The sequence below is a fragment of the Rhinolophus ferrumequinum genome, chromosome 13, assembly GCF_004115265.2.
Source record: "Rhinolophus ferrumequinum isolate MPI-CBG mRhiFer1 chromosome 13, mRhiFer1_v1.p, whole genome shotgun sequence".
Taxonomy (NCBI): Eukaryota; Metazoa; Chordata; class Mammalia; order Chiroptera; family Rhinolophidae; genus Rhinolophus; species Rhinolophus ferrumequinum.
In genome coordinates, this window is record NC_046296.1 from 21,414,399 (window position 1) to 21,435,286 (window position 20,888).

Here is a 20,888-nt window from a genome sequence, read left to right on the forward strand (position 1 = left end):
CAGGAGGCAGTTGCTGGCGAGCCCGGGAGGCCCAGGAGGCAGTCGTTACCCAGGCTGTCGCATCCCGGAGGGAATCTCGTCGGTGCCCCACTGGCCTCCAACCCCGCCGATCGCCCCACAGGCTCGTGTGCGCTCCCGATCTTGCCAGCCGTTCGCCACTCGCCTTGCGGACTGTGCCTCCTGCATCATGTGCGGTAAGGGGCCGCGGGCGGGGGGCGTGTTGCGGGGTGGTGCTGGGGTGCGGTGCGGGCGCCGCTGAGGCCTGAGGCACGGGAGGGAGCGGGAGTGTGGAGGGTGCGAAGTCTGGATGGTGGGCGGGGAGCGTCCCGGGGTGGCTGCTGGTACTGGGGGTGGGGGCCGGTCACTAAGAGCTGGAGGTGGGTGGTGGATTTAGGAAGGCACCTGAGAGGAGGGCGGGCCCTATAGAGGACCTGGGGGGCCGCAAGGGGCGGTTTTGCGCGAAGAAGGGAACCAAGAAAAGAAGGGAACCCCTTTTCCTTGTATCGGGAAAGGGGATTGTTTGTATTGGTTGAGGGAATTGAGGTGCGGAGGGAGGTGTCTTCACAAGAGTCTACCAGGTGAGGCAACCTGTGGAACATCAGGTGAGGACTCTTGGACTTATCTTGTATTCTTCTAGTATTTACCTTTTTAAAAATATTTATTTTTAGTTGCTTTCTTTCGGTCAGGCCCAATAGAAAACAGAATTATAACTAGAGCTAAGACAATGGCATTACACATGATCTTATTTCTTCCACCCTGTCTCAACAGAAACCATTGCCAATCAATAACTTGGTGAATGGGCTTTACTGATCCTCTGTGGAAGCCGCCCAGAAGTGACCGTGGCGATAGATCATACATCATTGATCACTTGCATGTGCACCCACTTAAAAAGACTTACCTAGGGAAAATATTGGTCTACATTTAATGACTGTTTTACCTAGAACATTTAAAACATAAAGTTTAGCCTCTTGTTTTGAGACTTAGTTGTTTCAATATTACCTAAAAGTGTTAGCTAAAAGGGATTGTCAGAAATATATTTGGAATGACTGATATGCACTAAAATTGGTATTAACTTGGCCATTGTCAGTATAAAGAATTCTATTCTTACCTTAATGAAATTTACAACTGACCTTACTCCTGGAAGAATAAAAAACACTTTTTAAAGGGAAATAATGACTTTAATAGAATTTAAACTATCTGGGAAACTTATTCTTTGTAGCCTTTTGCAAAAGAACTGAGCTGGAGGTGGCTTGTTCTCATTAGTGTATATTTTTCCTGTATTTAACATTATGCTAATTTCAGCTTCTGAAAAGGAGGAGCAGGTTTAAATTTAGAGTAGATTAAAAAGCAGAAACAGAAACACCTATGAACAGCTTGCTGAAATTATTAGTGTTGCTCACTTTAGAATCAGATATACTGTATTTTTGCTATGTCCAGTTAGTAGAGTGGTTTTACAAAACACATAATATGATTTGGAGCTGTGAAGTAGTGAATTTGCAAACTGTTTAATCCTCAGTTTGCTCCATTTGGTAATTAATTGTTCCTGAATCATGAGGTGTGTGCCTGATTAAGCACCTAGCTTTCAGGTTACAGGTCATTTCTTCATCTTGTTCCAGGAAAAAGGAAGTCAAAGTATTATAAAAGAAAATATCTGATCTGGTTTGGAAAAGGTGCAGAGTAGAGTGGGGCTTGCAGGATGGAGACTAGATGTTGAGAATTTTCACTTAGCCAACATCCCTATGCCACAGAGTTTTATTGCTGAGAAAACAGACAGGTTATAAATAATAAAGAAAGAACTAGTATTTGAGGCATTTCTGAGGTCCTGCTTTTAACTCAGACCGGAGTTTTTCATGATTCCAGGAATATGATCCTGAACTAATTTATATCCTGAACTAATGTAAATTCTGAAGGTTAATTGTGAAGACAAGAGTTTGCCTTTGTTTTCCTCCCACATCTTTAATCATTAAAATTTCTAGGCAGAGAAATTGAGTGGGGAATGAGATTCGATAGGAGAATTTAGAGATTTAACTTCTGGTTACCTGCTGCCTATTCAGGTTTTTCTAAAAGATTTTTTGTTTCAACATTGCAAAATGTTGAAGCAGAATAATGAGGGCTAGCCGGTTCTGAGATCTGCCTTTCTTCAATCTGATACACTGATTAAACTGTTACAATGTTTACCAGGTTGAATTGGGATGTTAATAAGTGTTAATCAGACAAAAAAAGATTCTATGGTCAGGTAAATTTGGGAGCAACAGATTACACAATGTTGAATTGGTTTCTTTAATTGGAGGACTTCATAGAACATTTAATGTGCTAATAAGTGTTGTGAACCTCCCAGAGTCTAATAGTGTGTCCGCTTTCCAAATTTATTTTATCTTCCTCTTATTCTTGATCCTTTGAAATTACACTAGTTCTTTTTTAATTGTTTTACCTTTGCCTTTGGTGAGAGAGTGTCAAGCTGCTTCAGGTACCCACATTTTTTTTTTTTTAACAGATTTTGCTTTTTTTTTTTTTAATAAATGTTAGTGTATATAAATAGAGTTTTTGTAAATGGGATTATATTTAAAAGCAGTGAGGGAGCTGCAATTTAAAAGTATCCTGAAATGAATTCTTAAAAAGTTTTTTGTAACTATACTGTCTAATGGCTTTGGGAGTAATTGAGGGATGCTGAGACTTGCTGCTAGGATAAGTCATAAAATGGTACTATTAACATATCTTTAGAGATCATGCTGGATATAAAGTAGTTGTAAAAGAAAATAATTAATTGCTTAATAAGCATTTCCTCAACTGTGTTCCCCGCAAAGGGAGAAGTTAATAGGTGCTGATAATGAACAGTAGAAGGTGGGAAAGAGTTTTATTAACACAAAAGTTTGGGAAATTCTGCTTTTGGAGATTTGCAATTAGCAAGGTTAAAGATTCTAGGAAGACCTACAAATAAACCTTTTAACTTTGTTTAACCCAGTATTTCTTACGTCTTTTATTATGGAACCTCATCCCTACTTTGCATTCTGCAACTAGTGTTCTCTTTCTGTGGTTTGGGAATTTTTGACTTCACATTTCAGGTCCCTAAAAAGTGTTAGAAGATATTTGAGGTGATGCTTTTGTACTTGGCACTCTGCCCGCTGGAGAGATGATTAAAGCAAAGGCATTGCCTTTAAGGAATTGTCTGATTTGAGGAAACAGTGAATACACATGTAACAGGTGTAGGTAATAATAGACAGTCCTTTTTCATTGCCATGTTATAGCCCACAAGTGGAATGAACAGAAGTTCAGAAACTGGTTAGGCCAGGAACATTGTGGACGATCGGGCAGGACTTTTATGTTGAGGAATAGTGCCAGCTGGGAGAGAGCTAGTGCCCTGTGAAAGATATCATTGATGGCATATGTTACCCAACAGTGAGCGGAGTCAGAAATTAATTGAGAAGTACTGCCAGCGGGTTTGAAAGAAGAAATAGAAGTGCCAGGAAATGAGGCCAAGGAACAGTGTTAGAGGCAGAAGAGTTCCAACGTAGTCTATTGCCTTGGACAGAGTCTGCCAAGGTAGAAAAAGGTCATTCATGTTTAATTCCGCCGAGAGAAGTTCATTGCATTGGGCTGGAACGATGTCCTTAGAGAGGCTGCATATATGAAGGCAGAAGGACCTGCGTTTGTGTTGAGGAGGCGGGGTAAGGATACCAACAAAGCAGGGAGAGTTGGGGAGCTGAGGGCCCTGACAGAGTTGAAAAGTTGAGTTCTAGAGCTGTGGTCCCAGACCTGTGAGCTATAAAGTTATTACAGGGTATCCATTGATTGATTCATATTCTAAGCATTGTCTGTAAATTGAGTAAAAGTTGGATAATTAAAATTCAACCCAATATTGTGTAGGATCCTCAGAATATTTTGATGTTAACAAAAATTTCTGTATTTACAAAGTTGAGAAATCACTTACAAGGTCTGACAATTAAGTTCCCAAACTTGTTGCACTGATGTTGCTCACCTTTTGTGATATCAGAGGGATTATTCATTACGAATTTGTACTGATTGGACAAACAGTTAACCACGTTTACTATTGGGAAGTGCTGAGAAGGCTGCATGAAAAAGTTAGACGACCAGAACTTTTCGCCAACAATTCATGGCTCTTACACCACGACAGTGCACCAGCTCACACGGCACTGTCTGTGAGGGAGTTTTGAGCCAGTAAACAAATAACTGTATTGGAACACCTTCCCTGCTCACCTGATCTGGCCCCCAACGACTTCTTTCTTTATCAGAAGATAAAGGAAATATTGAAAGGAAAACATTTTGATGACATTCATGACATCAAGGGTAATATGATAACAGCTCTGATGGCCATTCCAGAAAAAGAATTCCAAAATTGCTTTGAAGGATGGACTAGGCACTGTCGGTGCATAGCTTCCCAAGGGGAGTACTTCGAAGGTGACTGTAGTGATATTCAGCACTGAGGTCTGTAGCACTTTTTCTAGGATGAGTTTGTGAACTTAATTGTCTGACCGGGTATGTTAATAGACACAGACCCAGGGAAAGGCCCCAAGACTGAAATATCTACCTCTGTGAGGGGTGGGGCAAGGAAAGACTGAAGAAAGAGGCTGGCCACTCCAATCTGGTAATTCATAGAATTTATTAAGGGAAACATACATACAAGGCATATCTTGGGCGACTCCAGGACGAAATGGATCCCTGTGTCACTTGGCAGGTGCCAGAGAATTATATAGGGTAAAAGTGGGTGGACAGTCACAGGTACTAGTACGTGAATGCTACCAGGTATGGAAATTATATTGACCAAATAAGGACAACAGTCCATTCTAGGAACCAGCACATGGCAGGAGGCAAGGAAGAGATACTGATTTATGTCAGAATGAACATCAGTTACGATCAGTAGGGGGGTTTGTGGAAAGCAACTTCTGTTCTGGCCCGAGTCCTGATTGTGGGACAGATGGCAGTCACGTCATGGGACAGCCTCTTCTTCATAACTTACCAACAGTTGTGAGTAGGCCAGCCTGGTGCAGGGAGTAGTATGTAGAATATGTTTCTCTTTTTGGAGCTTATAAAGAAGGATAAGAGGTATGTATGGTATTATACTGTTATGATGAAGATGAAGACTTCAGTTCTATAAAGTGAGACTACTGAAAATGAGAAAGAAGCTGGAAAGGAAGAAATAGGGATTTGAGAGTAGCCTAGACTCTAGACTTTAGAATAATATCTGGGGAAAGTTGGAAAGTTAGACAAACTGTGAGTTAACATGATCGGTCATCAGTTGGGATAGCTGTTACGAAAGTGGACCTGAAATGGGTGAATGGACCTGAAATGGATGGACCTTACTGGAAATGCATCCCTGCTCAGGGATGCAGGAGTAAGAACTGGCTTGTGAGCATGATGAAAAATTGTGGTCTGATGTGATTGATCCGAGAGAAGTGGGAGAGATGGACTGTTGGAGAAGTGGGTTTGTGAGGAGGAAGTACATGCTTTTTCTCAGGAAAGATGATGAGGTCGGAAGCCTGGGAGGGTGTGTGTAACTACAGATATTCAGGGTTTACACAGCGCTTTGAGTTCCAGAGTGTTAACGTGCACGACGGGTGCTGTGGAGCTCCTTCTGGTGGCAGAATCTACTTACAACAAAGCGAGGGACTTTGAACCAGCATTTTGTAAATGGGAAAAATATTTTAAATAATTTAAAAACATATAAATAATTGAAATTTCTTGTTGTGTCACTCCATATAATTTTTACTTTGTATTTTTAGGAATGTAGAAAATGTTATCTTAATGTTTCATCTTGTAAAGGAATCTTACCTAGAATGTGCCTCCCTAATTATAGTAGCGCTCACTGCGTTTTATGACACATATTTAGTTGATGTGTATAACTTTAATTGCAGCATTGTTTGTAACTACAAAAAGGTAGAAAAACCTCAGTGAATAGGGAAATGGTTAGGTACAATATGACTATTATGGACTAATATAAAGCCATTACATAGAATAGAGTAGATGTGTTATGCTGACAGAGAACGATCTCAACATCTTAAGTAAGAGAAAAAAGCACAGAACGGTAGAGATGTAATGTCATCAAATGTATGTGTTTTAAAGAAAGCCCTCTAAAGCTATATACTTCCAGGTTCATATGTGTAGGAAAATTCATAGCTGAAGGATTGGGACAATGTGTATAGAATTAATGGTCGTTATTTATCTTCCCTTTGTGGAGGTAGAAAGAGGAGATTTTCAAAATTCATTCTGTCGCATTTGTGTAATTTAAATCTTTCATGATGATGATGAATTAAGTAGTAAACTGGTGTTATATATAAGAAAAACTTTTTAAATGAAACTGAGTTGTTGTAGATGGCATTGTAGATGAATTTTAATTTGGAAAGTATAAAATTTAGATAATGAATCTGAACACTTAACACTTATAAATTCTGATGTCTAGGGTCTGAAAATACTGAAATTGTCAAGTGAAAAAATATAAGTAAAATTTCTTATTCATCGGGACATAAATTCAACGAGGCATAGGAACTTGAATAATTTGATTAATCAGCTAATTGCATTCAGTTTTCATTTTAATCAGGTTTAATAGTCTTGACTTACAACTAAATTGCTTTCAACCAAGTATGTCAAGTCTGTGATCAGGTGGTGTGTGAACATTTTGTTAAGCAAGGTACTCGTAAGTGCTTTCATGTCATTGAATTGAAGCTGCCGTTTTCTGAGAATGACGCCTGGAGGCGCGAGCGTCTGCTTCGGTTAGGGAGATACTCACTGCAAGTGTCCCCCGTTAGGAGCACATGTTGATTTGGGAGTAGAAAATCTCCTCCGCTGCATACAACTCCTGTGTGTGGTATTGGAGCAATTACCAAAGAGCAGTGGAGAGTGGATGTTTAAGCTTAGTTACCTTAAGCAGAACTGTTTATTGGGAGGTTTGATAAGACAATTCAAAGACCTGGAAAAGGGGTCAATCTAGTGATTTCTACTCTACTCAGCACCATTTTGAGTTATGAATGCTTCCCTTGTACACATGCTCTGCATGCCTGATAGGCTGGTTATTTGCCATTATATTTTCCCGTTTACCTCAAGATTACAGGTAACCCATTAATCCTAACAGGTGGACTGTCTGGGGCCAACAGTGCCGTCAAGGGTCTGGCGTGTAAAACTGGCAGATCCAACACCGTTATATCCCATTTTCCTAACCAGGAATGATTTAGGTGAATCCCCTTTCTTCCTTCTCCCAGCTCTGTTACCATACTTTGGTCTTAGAAAATTTCTCTATGTGTGTCATCCTTTTCTTGCTTTTAGTTCCTGCTCAGTTATGTAAGGAGAAATACTGCTCCTCCTTTTTCCTCTATTCCTCCTCTTTTCCTTTTTGTCGTTTCAATAGTGAACCAAAAAATGATAGTAATGATTATTGGTAATAGTAGGGCTTCCTGTCTTAAAAAACCGAGGCAGTTTTGGAATTGGAATTTTTTTTTTTAAAGGAGACTTTTTATTACTTTTATGTACAGAAAATGCCAACAGGGTACACTCAGCCCAGCTTGGTGGCCAGTTCTTCAGCCTTTGCCTTTTCCACCTTGGCAATGCGAGCCACCGACTTGGGCCCAGGGTGTTGACTCCCCTTTGACGGCGGATCTCATCGTATCTGTCGTTGTAATTGGTCCAGAAAGCTTCCACCAGCTTAGCCAGCGCTCCTTTGTCTTCCGAGTTAACCTGTGTGAAGGCGACGGTAGTGCAGGTCTTCCTGTGGACTAGACGCCTCAGCCTGGCCTTCCCCTTGAGAATGCAGTAGGGAACCCCCATCTTACGGCACAGGGCAGGCAGGAAGACCACCAGCTCGATGGGATCCACGTCATGTGCAATCACCACCAGCTGAGCCTTCTTGTTCTCCACCAAAGCGGTGACAGTATTAACCTCTGCTCGAAGGACCGGTGGCCTCTTGGTGGGAACATCCCCCTTGCCAGCAGCTTTTTTCTCAGCCCGAGCCAACAACCTCTGCTTCTTTTCTTGCTTTGTCTCTGGTCTGTACTTGTGAGCCAGCCTAAGCAGTTGAGTAGCTGTTTGGCGGTCCAAGGCCTGGGTGAACTGGTTAATGGCAGGAGGCACTTTCAGACTCTGATAGAGAATAGCTCTTTGCCGCTGCAGCCGAATGTACTGGGGCCATTTGCCAAAGCGGGTGAGGTCCCTTTTGGGCTGGATGTCCTGTCCAATGCCAAAATTCTTGGGCCTTTTCTCAAACAGAGGATTTACCACCTTCTTGGCCTGCTGCTTTTTCACAAAGCAGGGGCTGGCGCCACCGTATTCCCCTGAGCCTTCTTCCCTTTCGGCATCTTGGGCAACGGAACTGGAATTGGAATTTGATATATGGTGTTTCACTTATGATGATGCCACCTATTGGGAAATGCGTCATTATTATATGGACCACAAAGAAAGCAAATATGAATGTCTTAAAATCAAAATTAAAATTCTTAATATCTAAAGACCTAGAAAATATTTTGCAGATGGTTTCAGAATATCATGGGGTAAGTGATCTGACTGTCTTTACCTTAAACCAGCGATGAATCTTAGCCTCATTAATAAGGGACTAACAGACAACATAAAATACATACATACTTGTGAATAATTCTTGTCTCCCATTTTTAATCTAACTCAATCAAGTCTTTAGGTCTACCTTCCAGTTTATAGGAAATACAAGGAATAGAGGAACTGGTTAGACCACACTACGTAGAAACAATTAGGCACAATCAGAAGGTGAGAGAGACATTCAGCAAGACATTTGGCCTTGGTTTGTCAGTAAGTCACTGTCTTGGAGAAAACAGGGCATTCAGGGGGGTCGTTCTGGATTCAAAGAGACTAATAAGACATAATAATTAAATGTGAGGTATGATCCTTTATTATATCCTAGAATGAACAAATCAGCTATAAAAGACTTTTTTGATAATATGGAAAATTTGAATAACATATTAGGTAATATTAGAGCTTTATATTCTTAGGTGCAATAATATGGTTTTGTAGAAAAATGTCCTCATATTTTATATGTTGCTTTACTTTTAATGCCTAACAATATACCGTAAGTCCTCATTTAATATCATGGATAGGTTCTTGGAAACTGCGACTTTAAGTGAAAAGATGAATAACGAAACCAATTTTATTGTAGGCTAATTGATATAAACAAGGGTTAATATCCTATGGCATATTTTTGATCACAAAAACATCACCGACCTTCTAAATAAAGACCCAAAGCACTTCTAATATTAAACATTGAAATAAATATGAGCTGTACATACGCTTAAGAAAGATGAATAAAAACAAGTAAGAGAATGAGTTTCCTATGTGCTTATTCCAGTTCAAGGTCACTCATGGCCAGAGCCTATCCCGGCTGCTCAGGGAGAAAGGCATGAAACAGCCCTGGACAGGACGCTGTTCTGTCACAGGGCCACTCACACTCATGCTCACTCTGACTGGGACAGTGTAGACACATCAGTTTACCTCATATGCACACCTTTGGGGTATGGGAGGAAACCAAAGTCCCCGGAGAAAACACACACACAGACTTGGGGAGAACGTGCGAACTCCGCACAGTTAATGGTCCCAACTGGGAAACAATGTTTTCTCATCAATGTTAAAACGAAAGGACGTTGAATGAAACGATATTTGAGGAGCTGCTTGATTCCGAAAATAATAAGGCCCTTCACCAGGTTTCCTGTTTTAATTTGGTAGCTACTGTGTACACAGAACAAAATCATGTAAATGTCATAACAAACAAATGAGGCCAGGAGAGAAGTCCCGTCTGTAAAGGTACTAAAAAATGTCAAAATCATCAGGAATGTCTCTAAAGCAATCAGAGAAGAATTCTCAGAAATCATAGGCCATCTAGTAGGAGGGGACCATAGATGTCCTCAAGTGACAGAGGTAAGAAATTTGTGGCCCATGTGCTGTCACTCGCTAGGTAATAGATGTTGCTAATCATCCATGGCTTTCTTTCCTGTTTAGGAAATTAGGCCACTGAATCATTTTTAGTGGGTGATTTCCACAGCCACTACCAGTTAGTAACTTGTTGGCACTTGCTATGAAAACGATTTTAGCATCTCTCAGCCAAACCATTTCATTTAGCAGAGGGGGAAGCTGAGGCAAGGTGGTATACTGGAAACTTTTGGGGATATACATGAGTTCAAAGAATTCGCAGGTTTAACAAAAGAGTACTTTTTTTTCCAGGAGTGCTTTATTATGAGCTAACAAATGTTGAGTGTGAATTTTATTTATCAAACAGTCACAATTTTTAAAGTTTGTTTGGAAATGGGTATTGATTGAGAAGATCCCTTTTCCTATGAAATTGTACTCAAGATTTTAAGATTGACACAGTAAGCCAGTGGAAACCAAGGAGGCTGAAGTTAGAAATATCAAATTTGAATGCAGTTAAGTCACGTATATTGAAAACACTGAATTTAATTTACATGTGAATTACTCTGAATTTTTTAAAAAAAATGTATCGAGTATTTAACTTGTATTAAATACAGTCGGTTTTATATCATTCACATTTAACATTTTTTCATCGGTATTGGATTATTATGTGTAATCTTTAATTCTCTAGATGCATTACTTTACCATCATAATTACATTTCTTAAAAAAAGGTGATTTAGTAGTGATATTTTCTGGTTGTGCTGAGTTATTGGGATTTGGCAACACTGGACTTTCCAGGGTGCCTCAGATTACAGACAAGTCTTGACAGTGTAATATGTTTTATTAATTAATGACCTTCAGATGAGCTAGGTTGTATCCTCCTTTAGCAGATTGTTTAGTTGATGCTAGTCACAATCGTGGAGAGTAGACTAATTGAGAATCAATATTCTTTAGTACATTTATATTTAAGTAACATTTTGGGAAAAGATTTATATTCCTATGTATTGTCCTTTAATAATCTAATAAAAAAACTTACTTGGGGCCGGCCCCGTGGCTCAGGTGGTTGAAGCCGGGAGCTCCTCCTAACATCTGAGAGGTGGCCAGTTCGATTCCCACATGGGCCAGTGAGCAGCGCCCTCTACAGCTAAGATTGTGAACAACAGCTCTCCCTGGAGCTGGGCTGCTGTCAGCAGCGGGAGGTTGGCGTGAGCTACCAGCGGCTACCCTGTGCCGCCTGCAGCCGCTGAGAACTGCTGTAAGCGGCCTACCAACGTCGGGCGACCGACTGCCTCAGCCAGGGGAAGCGCAACGCGCATAATACCAGCATGGGCCAGGTAGCTGTGTCCTACACAACTAGACTGAGAAACAGCGGCTTGAACCGGAGTGGGATGGGGGAGGCAGAAAAAGGGGAAAAAAATGCTCGAGACTCGGTTTTCTGTGTGCAATTTAATTTTTAGCAAAGGTCAATGACCCATAGGGGGAAATAAATGTAGAACACATAGAAGTTGGATTTACAATCAAATGGTTAGTTTATGAAGGAACAGCAGTAACAGAAAAAGCTCCAGATCTCATGCAAGGTTGTAGTGCTGTGAAAGTGAGATGCTTGTATGACACGTGGTAACTTAAAAAATTCTTTACTATTGTAAGGGTTTTTTTTTTCTTTTTAATGTGAATGAAATACAGGATTTCTATAAGTCCTTGGCCTTATACTACTTTTTTGGGGAAAGTTCAAACAGTTGTTTCAGGTTATTTTGGATTTTAGTTTTAAAATGTGGATTTCCTTTTTTTTTTTTGAAGGGTATGATAGTTTATTTGTAAAAAAGTCGTAATGTACTGATCGTGGTGCCAGCACACATGTATGATGGCTTCGTTGTTGGATATTAACAGTGCGGTATTTCTGTATGCTAAAATGCTTTCGTAGGACCAATCTATTTAGAGAAATAAAGACATCTTTTCAAATAGAAATAAAGACTAGTCATTTTGGAGTTCTCCACAGAATTCATTTAATCCTATAATGAAACAGTGGCATTATAGGGTAATATAGTTAAGAAAAAGGAAAGTTCTTTCATAAATAAGCAACTTGAACTTACATTTCCTCATATTTTGCACTTCAGTTTTTCTGGAGCTATATCCATCATGGCCAAAGCGCAATCATGGAAGATCGCAGATAATTTCCATCCTGCTATTCCTAAAATGTGGATTTTCTTTACCTATGTTCTGCTTACTACCTCTTTGCTTTTCTGACTCAGTTCACATGTACTAGTTCTTTAATTTCTGGTTTTGCATTTCCAAATTATTGCTCCTTTTCCATGAATTCACAAGAGTTTGTAAACATATTGCAACTATTTGTCATTAGCTAGTATCTGGTGAACAAGTGGTTTAAGCCATTTTCTTTAAGACTATATTTTTGTCCATTTTCCCCTATTATTAGATTATTCAGGTTGTATTTTTCACATCACTGATATTTATTTATTCCTAAATGTTATTGATAACATGGTCATTGGAAGTAAGAAAAATAATTTCATTTGTATAGTTTTGTAGGGCCCATATGTAGCTTAAAAACTTATTTCAGGAAATGCTGTCCTTTAAACAATGTTCAGTATTTAGAACATAAACCACAAATTTGTTGATTGGTTAGTTTTTAAAAAATTAAATTTCACTTGACAAAATGGCAATAATAGCAGATAAGTGACCAGCTGCTTTGAAAAAAAGCAAACACATTTATTTTGACATATTTGCTTCTGTCTTTTATAAATGAGAAATTCCTCTTTGGAAAAGTTTCACTGCCTTTGGGCAGTTTGAAGAGAGGATTTATTTATTTTTTTAAAGATGGACTCGAGCTTCACATTTTTGTACATCTTAGACATAATTATGCAAATGAGGAATTTGTCATAATTGTTTAATTTGTATTCTTTAGACAGAATTTTCTATTAAATATTTGTTTATTTGCAGGTATATTTGCTTACCTAAACTACCATGTCCCTCGCACAAGACGGGAAATCTTGGAGACCCTAATCAAAGGCCTTCAGAGACTGGAGTACAGAGGATATGATTCTGCTGGTATTTACTTTTAAAAAAATATTAATGGGTTTTGCATGATTCTTGCATCTAAATAGAGATGTTTTTCTTTTTGTTTGTTTGTTTTAGGTGACTAGATTCCTTAGTAATGTGTATTTTGTTTTGGGTAAATCTAAAATCTGAAGAATTTCTACCTTTTTAAAGGATTTGTTCATGTAATTTCAACAGTATTACCATTTATGTATAGTATTGTTTCTTATACCATATTTAAGTAACATTTATCTTCTTTTGTAAAGAATGTTACTGTAAAAACAAATCATCTAGGGCATTTTCATGGTTGGTTGAACAAAGTTCTTAAAGGCCTTACTCTATAAAGTATCTTTTTTCTTTTCTGTAACTTTAATTTTTTTCCTCCATGGATTCCAGGCTTTTGGCATATAAACTTGCCTAAGAGTCTTCGACCTTAAATAAATAGCAAAGCAAATAAAAATAACTTTCTGTCAACTTTATGTTCTACTCTAGCTTCTTCCCTTAACTGCAATGGGATTCCCTAAGACCACCCTCAGATTTGGTGATTTCCTGGAAGGATTCAGCATATAGTTGTACTCATGACTATGATTTATTACAACAAAAGAATACAAAGCAACATCAGCAAAGGGAAAAGGCACATGGGGTGAAGTCTGGAGGAGACCAGATATAAGATCAGAGTCCTCTCCTAATGGGGTCACAACAGGATGTGCTTAATTGCCCCTGCAAATAGTGACAACAGGTGTAAAATGTCTCCCCGGGGAGCTCATTAGCCCCTCTGGTGCCCAAGTGTTTCACTGGGGGCTGGTCACATAGACACCCTCTGTCTATCATGTACCAAAATTTCTGACTCCTAGAAAGGAAGCGGGTGTTCAGCATAAGCCATGTTGTTACACCAGCAGTTTAGGTGCAGTGAGCCCTTAATCAGTTAGGGTGGTGGGAATCCTCCTGAAATCCAAGTTCCCAGGTACCAGCCAAGGGCAACTTTGCAACCAGGCATTTCTAAGGATAGTAGTGTCAGGCCTACTATGTTCACTCTTTTCTATACACTTAACATTGCCGGTTGTAATGGACATTTATCTTCCATGACTTTTCCTCAGTTAATGGAAAGTCAATTCGTCAATTCCTTTGTTCTTAAAATTCTTTCCTTCCTTAGCTTCTCTGACAACACATCTCATTCTCTTCCTTACATGATGATGATTTCCGTCTGCTGTGGGAGCTCCTTTTCTTCCACCTATTGCTTATATGTTAACGTTTCTTACTTTGTATCTTCTTACTTTGTATCTTCATGGATGAGCTCTGACTTCATCAACCTCCTGTATATTGGTGACTTAAAATCCAGATGTTTGTCCCAAGCTGCAGACCTGTATGTTCCACTGCCTCCTGAATAAAACACAATATAAACTGTGCATGTTCAGACTTGACTGAATACACTCGAGTTCTCAACCCACTTTCCGCTCTGTTCTTTCTGTGTTCCTTTTCTGTCAACAATCGTTCAAGTCCTTTGAGCCTTAAGGAGGTGTCCCAGACTTTTCTCACTTTCTCACGTACATCCAGTCGTTTCTGTTTCCCAATATCACGCCTATCTGTCTTCATTACCACTGTTTAGTTCAGGCCCTTCTCCTTTGTGCTTTGCTATAGCTGTAACTTCTGAGAGCTGGTTTCTTCTTCATTTTTCTCTTCCTCCAGTCTATCCTCTATGCTGTTCCCAAAGAGACTTTTCTAAACTTTTTGCCATGTGAGTTTTCTACTTGAAACTTCTCACTGTTTTTCCAGTTCCTTTAGGGTAACTTTTTCAAATTCGTTAGGAAATTAAGTAGAATCTCCAGAGAGTATATCCTGCTATTTCCTTATTCCCTCTCTCCTACTTCTGAGGTGAGTGCTCGTCTTCTGTGTCTCTCCACTGTACTCCAGTTGCAACCGGTAGTACTTTTATTATAACCTGAAACTGCACTGTATTGTAATTATGCTTTCCTTCCTGTCTTCTTAATAGACTTTTAGAAATTTGAGAACAGGAACTGAGTTATTTGCATTTTTGTCTCTAGTAGCTATCTTGGTTCTTGATGTATAATAGATGTTTAGTAAATGTTGAGTTGATAAATAAATGAATTAATTAGACGGAAAGGTTTTTAATTAAAAATTTTGCCTCACAATGATAATCTTAAGTAATAGCCAGTTTTTAACTCTTGCTATTCTACCTCTTGATGATTTAGGTGTGGGAGTTGATGGAGGCAATGACAAAGATTGGGAAGCCAATGCCTGCAAAATCCAGCTCATTAAGAAGAAAGGGAAAGTCAAAGCACTGGATGAAGAAGTTCACAGTAATGTACTTAGTTTGTTTTTGTACCCCCGCCCCCTCTCTTCCTTCTCCCTTCCCTACCAAATTATCTTTCTTCCCATACTTTGGGGTCCATTTAATGATTCTTAAAGTTGAAGGGAGGGAAGAAAAGTAGTTTTGTTATTGTCTGTATTGGTGTTAAAATGTACCTGAGCTTCAAAAATGATCATATTAATTAGGGAAGGAAATGAGTTAGATACTTTTAGTGCTGCCCTTATTCGTGTGTTTTCACTTGGTGATCATCTTTAGTTTGGACTAAAAACCTCGTTTGGATGTATAGTAAGTCTGGATGTTGCACCTTTTAGTAGGTCTGATATGATCAGGTAAGTATCACGTTTGTCCTCATGATTTCTTTACTTCCCTGGCATAAAGTAATTGCCTAGGAATACACACTCCATTAAAGAGGATATACTTCTCAGTATACAGTTCATAATTGTCGCGTCCTGCGCAACACAGCCAGTGAGGAAACGAGAAGGGGTGGCTTTGGGTTAAGTTTTTAAGAAAGAAACAAACAGAGACTTAATGTAGTTAAGTCTCTCCGAAGGCCAGGGGGCCTCACAGTCTCAGAGGACTGGAGCCCAGAATAAAGCTGACTGGAGGCTTTTATTGGTAAGTATACAAATATAAGAAAGTAACATTGTTTCTTACATGGTGTGTGAGACTCATACATCATAGCAGAAAAATGTTTATTTCAGTCACCCTTTGTCTGTCAACAGCCAAAGCACAAGGTCCCATGATGTCTTAATTACAGTATGTACCCTCTCAGGGTCAAGTCTCTTATATTGTAACAATTCTGTTGAGATAAGTGGAGAGAACTGATCTTTATTGTCCCCACGTCTTATCTCACAAACAGGTGCGAGAGAAAAGCCAGAGCCAGCAGTGGCTTTTCCTAGGCAGGGGGAAAGGGAGGCAAGGCCCCTTCCCATATTTTGCTAAGGCATCACGTCGGGGGTCTCCACTTGGTTCCGCCTGACTTGGGTTGTATCTCCCGTGAGATATCTTACCTGTCTTTGGCTGCAAACCATCTTTTGGAGACCAGATAGAGAGGCATAAGGTGTAAACACAAGGATGGAACAGAGTCCCAGAAAGGCATAGTCTCACAGACTCTTCTTTCCTTAAGGAAAGACACGGGGGGACAGTTGTGTGCGACTACACATAATATTATGCTTACGCATTTTATTTTTTCACAGGAAACTTAAAAATAAAAACTTTGAAGTAGATTGATTGAAAAAGCATTAACTAAAAAATCCTGAAAAAACACTAAAAAATCCTCCACAAAACCAAGGAAACCTCAGTTTTTTTACGTACCTGCTCAAATGGATGCCATCAGAATCCTTGTAAAAGGAGTGCAGGTAGAAGAGGAAAATGATGGATTTAGTCATTTTTTTTTCATATAAACTAAACATTTAGCTTTGTAGTACCTGTTAAAAAATTACATCAGTACTAATTTTGTGTGTATTATGGGTAAAATTAACTAGGGATAGAGCAGGCACCTAAATAAGTACTTTGATAAGTACTAAGATAAAGATAATGGCTTTATCTTAGCCAGATGAATTCTGTATTTAGGAAATTAGAAGGAGGACATTACTATTAAATAACTAGAACTGTCTTTTTTTTTTGAAGAAAGGAGATAGCTCATGGGGAAAAGGAATTAGGATAGCTACTTTACAAAATCAAGGAGCATTAGTCTATAACCCCATATTTTTATAGCGTTGCTCTCCTCACAGGGACCTATTCTTTGACTTTGGATGCTCTCCATAATTGCAGTTTATATTGTGTGATACATTTACCGGGAACCAAAGAAATTGTTGTCATAAGGTTGTGTGTCATTGAGAAAATAAATTTATTGCTATATGTCTAATTTTTTCTCCTAAGTCTTTTAATTACTATTTTGAATATGTCTGATCTTCAGTTTCAATAATTGTATATTCCAGGTGAGCAGTACTGTAATAATTATATTTAAATATAGCTTATAGCATTATCTCTACAACATGATTTAATATTGGAATTTTTCATTTTATCTTCTTCAGAACAACAGGATATGGATTTGGATATAGAATTTGATGTACATCTTGGAATAGCTCATACCCGTTGGGCAACACATGGCGAACCCAGTCCTGTCAATAGCCATCCCCAGCGCTCTGATAAAAATAATGGTATGGACAGATTGTGTATGCTGTGGAATGATTGTAGAGGGCCAGTAATGGGAGAAGAATGGAAGCACTTACGTTTTCATGATTTTAATGTGGAAAATTTCAAACATGATTGGAAGTAGAGAATGTACAGAACCTGTTGAATCCAACTTCAACATACATCAGTGCATGATAAGTCATGTTTATCTATACCCCTCCAGATTATTTTGGAAACCAGTAGATATCATATAGATAACTGTATAACAGGTAATTAGTTATTGTAGCATTTAATTTGTAAATATTAAGTGTGTATTTCTAAAGGTAAGGACTCAGTAGATTGATGTTTCTCTGAAGTCTCTTAAGAGACTTCTTCCTTTCTTTCCTTTTCCTTGCAGTTTACTCTGTTGTTTATCCTATAGAATTTTCTACAGTCTAGATCTTGTTAATTGCTTACATGGGTCATTTAACTTGTCTCTCTGTCCCTTCTATTTATTATAAATTGGTATGGTGTTTGTTTACATCTGGAGGTATACAGTTGTTAAACAGTAGCATTCAAGGTTGAAAGTTTTTCTGAAAAAGGCTTTATTGAGCCATCTGCTAGCCAGAAAAAGGACCAGGTCCTAAAATATACAGTATAAACCTCTGGCAGCAGGGCTAGACTAGGAGAAGACAAACATGTCCTCCATCCTGAGATTGACGGGGCTTTTTTATACAGTGAGTTTGAAGAAAAAAAATGTAAGTTGATTTGGAAGAATTTACATTGGCTATAGATAAGGAAGGCGGGAATAGGTGAAGCGGGGCTAGTTCTGGGATAGGTGTATGGTAAGGAAGAAATGTTGGTTGCTTTTGGATTGGTTGTGGCCAACAGCCTGGAAAGTTCATGCATAAGCAGGATGCGGTGATGTCTGGTGGTTGGCCATTCTCTCTAGTTAAGAGCTGAAATAACCCTCTAGAAGTTGAGTCAAAGTTGCAACATATATTCAGGAATGTGAACAGTCTTTTGTTGTTTTCTGCCTGTGCCTCTGATAATTGATGAACTCTCTGTGTCTCTTCTTCCCACCCTCTGGTGGTAGTCTAATGTTATCTTTCCTTCATTTATTGTCTCAAATACTTGTATAAAGAGAAACTTCTCTAAATCAGCTGTGTGGTTACCCTGAAGTAAAGGGTATATAGGAAAGGCAGGATAAATGTTTGATTTATTTCCTCTTTGTTTACCATTCTTCCAAAATGAAGTGGTTCAAATGTTCTAAAATGAACAATGAGTTCCTTTTCAAATTGTTATTATAAACTCAAGGATTTAAAATATTACATCTGTTTCAAAATGCTGAAGTAATTATCCATATTGATGCACAGCTTTTCCCATCTTTGGCCATTGGGATCTTATTCAGGTTGGTTCCTGAGTCCTTTTGATGTGACCCTAGTAGGCTCAAAAGTCTGCGTTATTTTCCGGTAGACCAAGATGTCCTATGCTCATCTACTTCTGCCCCAGATCTGGAATCAACCATTTCTCTAAGGCAGCCCTAGTTCCTTTTAGTGGAAATGATACTTGAAGACTATAAGCCAGGTCATCGCACTTAGACCTTTTCAATGGGCAGAGCTAGAAAATACATGTACCTCTGGTGCACATGCACACATTTAAATTTAAAGGTAAAACACAACATAATTTTAAACTAACACTTCCAATTCAAATCCAGGGCTATAAGGTTTTTACTTAGCCTCATTGATCTATGTATCTCCTTTCAATCACACCTAAAAACATAGGTCTTAACACTAGCAACATACTTATTTGTTACATGATATACATAAAACAGAATAATAACCAACACTAGCATAACAGTATATTTACTGTTGTTTGTTAATTTTTCTTACTAGTTTTTTTGTCCTTACGGTATCTTTCTCTAGGGCTGTATAAACAAATTAATAAATAATCCTTCTCTATGTGGTTGTGCTACCAGCTGGATACAGCATTATTGTAATATGTTTTACTTTATTTTGAGTGTTAGGGATTGATTTTTCTTTAAAAATCAATTTTATTTACAACTATTTAAAATATTTGCATAGTTCTGAGGTCACACCTTTAAAAAAAAGCATATTAAAATAAGTCTACTTTCTATCTCAGTTTCCTTATACCATCTCTCCCTGGAGATAATAATTTAACAAATTTTTTTAGTGTTTAAAAATAAGCTGTTTTTAAAAAACTGTATTTAAAAATAACTGTTTTTAAAAAAAAATAACTTTTTAAAAATAAGCAATTACTTACAAGTATATAGTATATGTATATGTTTGTGTGTGTATGTGTGTATCCTTTTTGAGACAAGATTTTACAGTTTAATTCAGAAGCTACTTTTTTAGGTTTCTGAGCTTCACAGAATTATTATTGAATTGGATTAGAATGCTAACAATAGCTCAAACTTTTAATTCTGACAAGGTCTTTATAAAAGATTCCTGAAAACTTATAGCTAGATTATATTTTGAGAATTTGGCTTTAAATTTAAGGCTTTATGTTAGCTATCAGCTATTTATAGTTCTTTTATGTTCTAGCATTAAACATTTTATATATATATATGTGTATATATATATATATATATATATATATATATATATATATATTTTTAATATTGGGGAATATTGGGGAACAGTGTGTTTTTCCAGGGCCCATCAGCTCCAAGTCAAGTCATTGTTTTCAATCTAGTTGTGGAGGGCGCAGCTCACTGGCCCATGTGGGAATTGAACCACTTGACTTTGGTGTTATGAGCACAGCGCTCTAACCAACTGAGCCAAACAGCTGCCCCCAAACGTTTTTTTTAAAGATTTACTTTTGTAGTATTATTTTGTGGTATCATCTTTTCTTTCTTAAAAATCTAGTGAAAATTTTTATTATTTGGTTTGTAATGAATGCATTCAGTCTAAACTCATTTAATGTCAGAACAAAATGTCAGATCGTTAAACATTTAAAAAACATTTTTATAATGTAACATAAAATTGAGTTTGGTGGTAACTTCTCTCCTCACTTACATGAACTTTAAAAAATAAATTCATGTTAGTAGTCTTTATGTATACTGTCAGTAGCTACAAATAATATTGTCAACTCTTGATTATCCATTCTTACATTTTCCAAAATTATTTAATCAAAAAAGATGAAATTATCCCACTATCATATATATTTGATCTTGGAATGCTGTTTTAACATTTCTTTATCTGACATTCCAGGATTTATTTGTCTGGACCTCAGATAAATAAATTTAATTATAGAACTGAATAACTGGTTTTTCTTATTAACTTCTTTAACTTTAGTTCTTTTTTCCCCAATTACAGTTGACATTCAGTATTATATTAGTTTCAGGTGTACGGCATAGTGGTTAGACATTTGTATAACTTATGAAGCGATCCCTCCACTAGTCCCCTTGACACCATACATTTTTATTACTATATTATTGACTATATTCCCTATGCTGTACTTTACATCCCCATGACTATTTTGTGCCTGCCAATTTGTACTTCT

The 20,888-nt window shown here is 38.0% G+C and overlaps 1 protein-coding gene and 1 pseudogene across 1 annotated transcript in view; one reads left to right on the forward strand and one right to left on the reverse strand.

The window, feature by feature from the left end:
- The window catches only part of GFPT1 (glutamine--fructose-6-phosphate transaminase 1), a 52,012-nt gene continuing 31,124 nt past the window's right edge, over positions 1–20,888 (forward strand). Inside the window, exons 1-4 of the mRNA XM_033125208.1 lie at positions 1–194; positions 12,824–12,931; positions 15,130–15,237; positions 17,285–17,410. Of these exons, the coding sequence (XP_032981099.1) occupies positions 188–194; positions 12,824–12,931; positions 15,130–15,237; positions 17,285–17,410 (349 nt within the window). The 5' untranslated portion in view covers positions 1–187. The remainder of the gene's footprint in view (positions 195–12,823; positions 12,932–15,129; positions 15,238–17,284; positions 17,411–20,888) is intronic.
- LOC117033191 (60S ribosomal protein L7a-like) lies at positions 7,502–8,300 on the reverse strand (annotated as a pseudogene).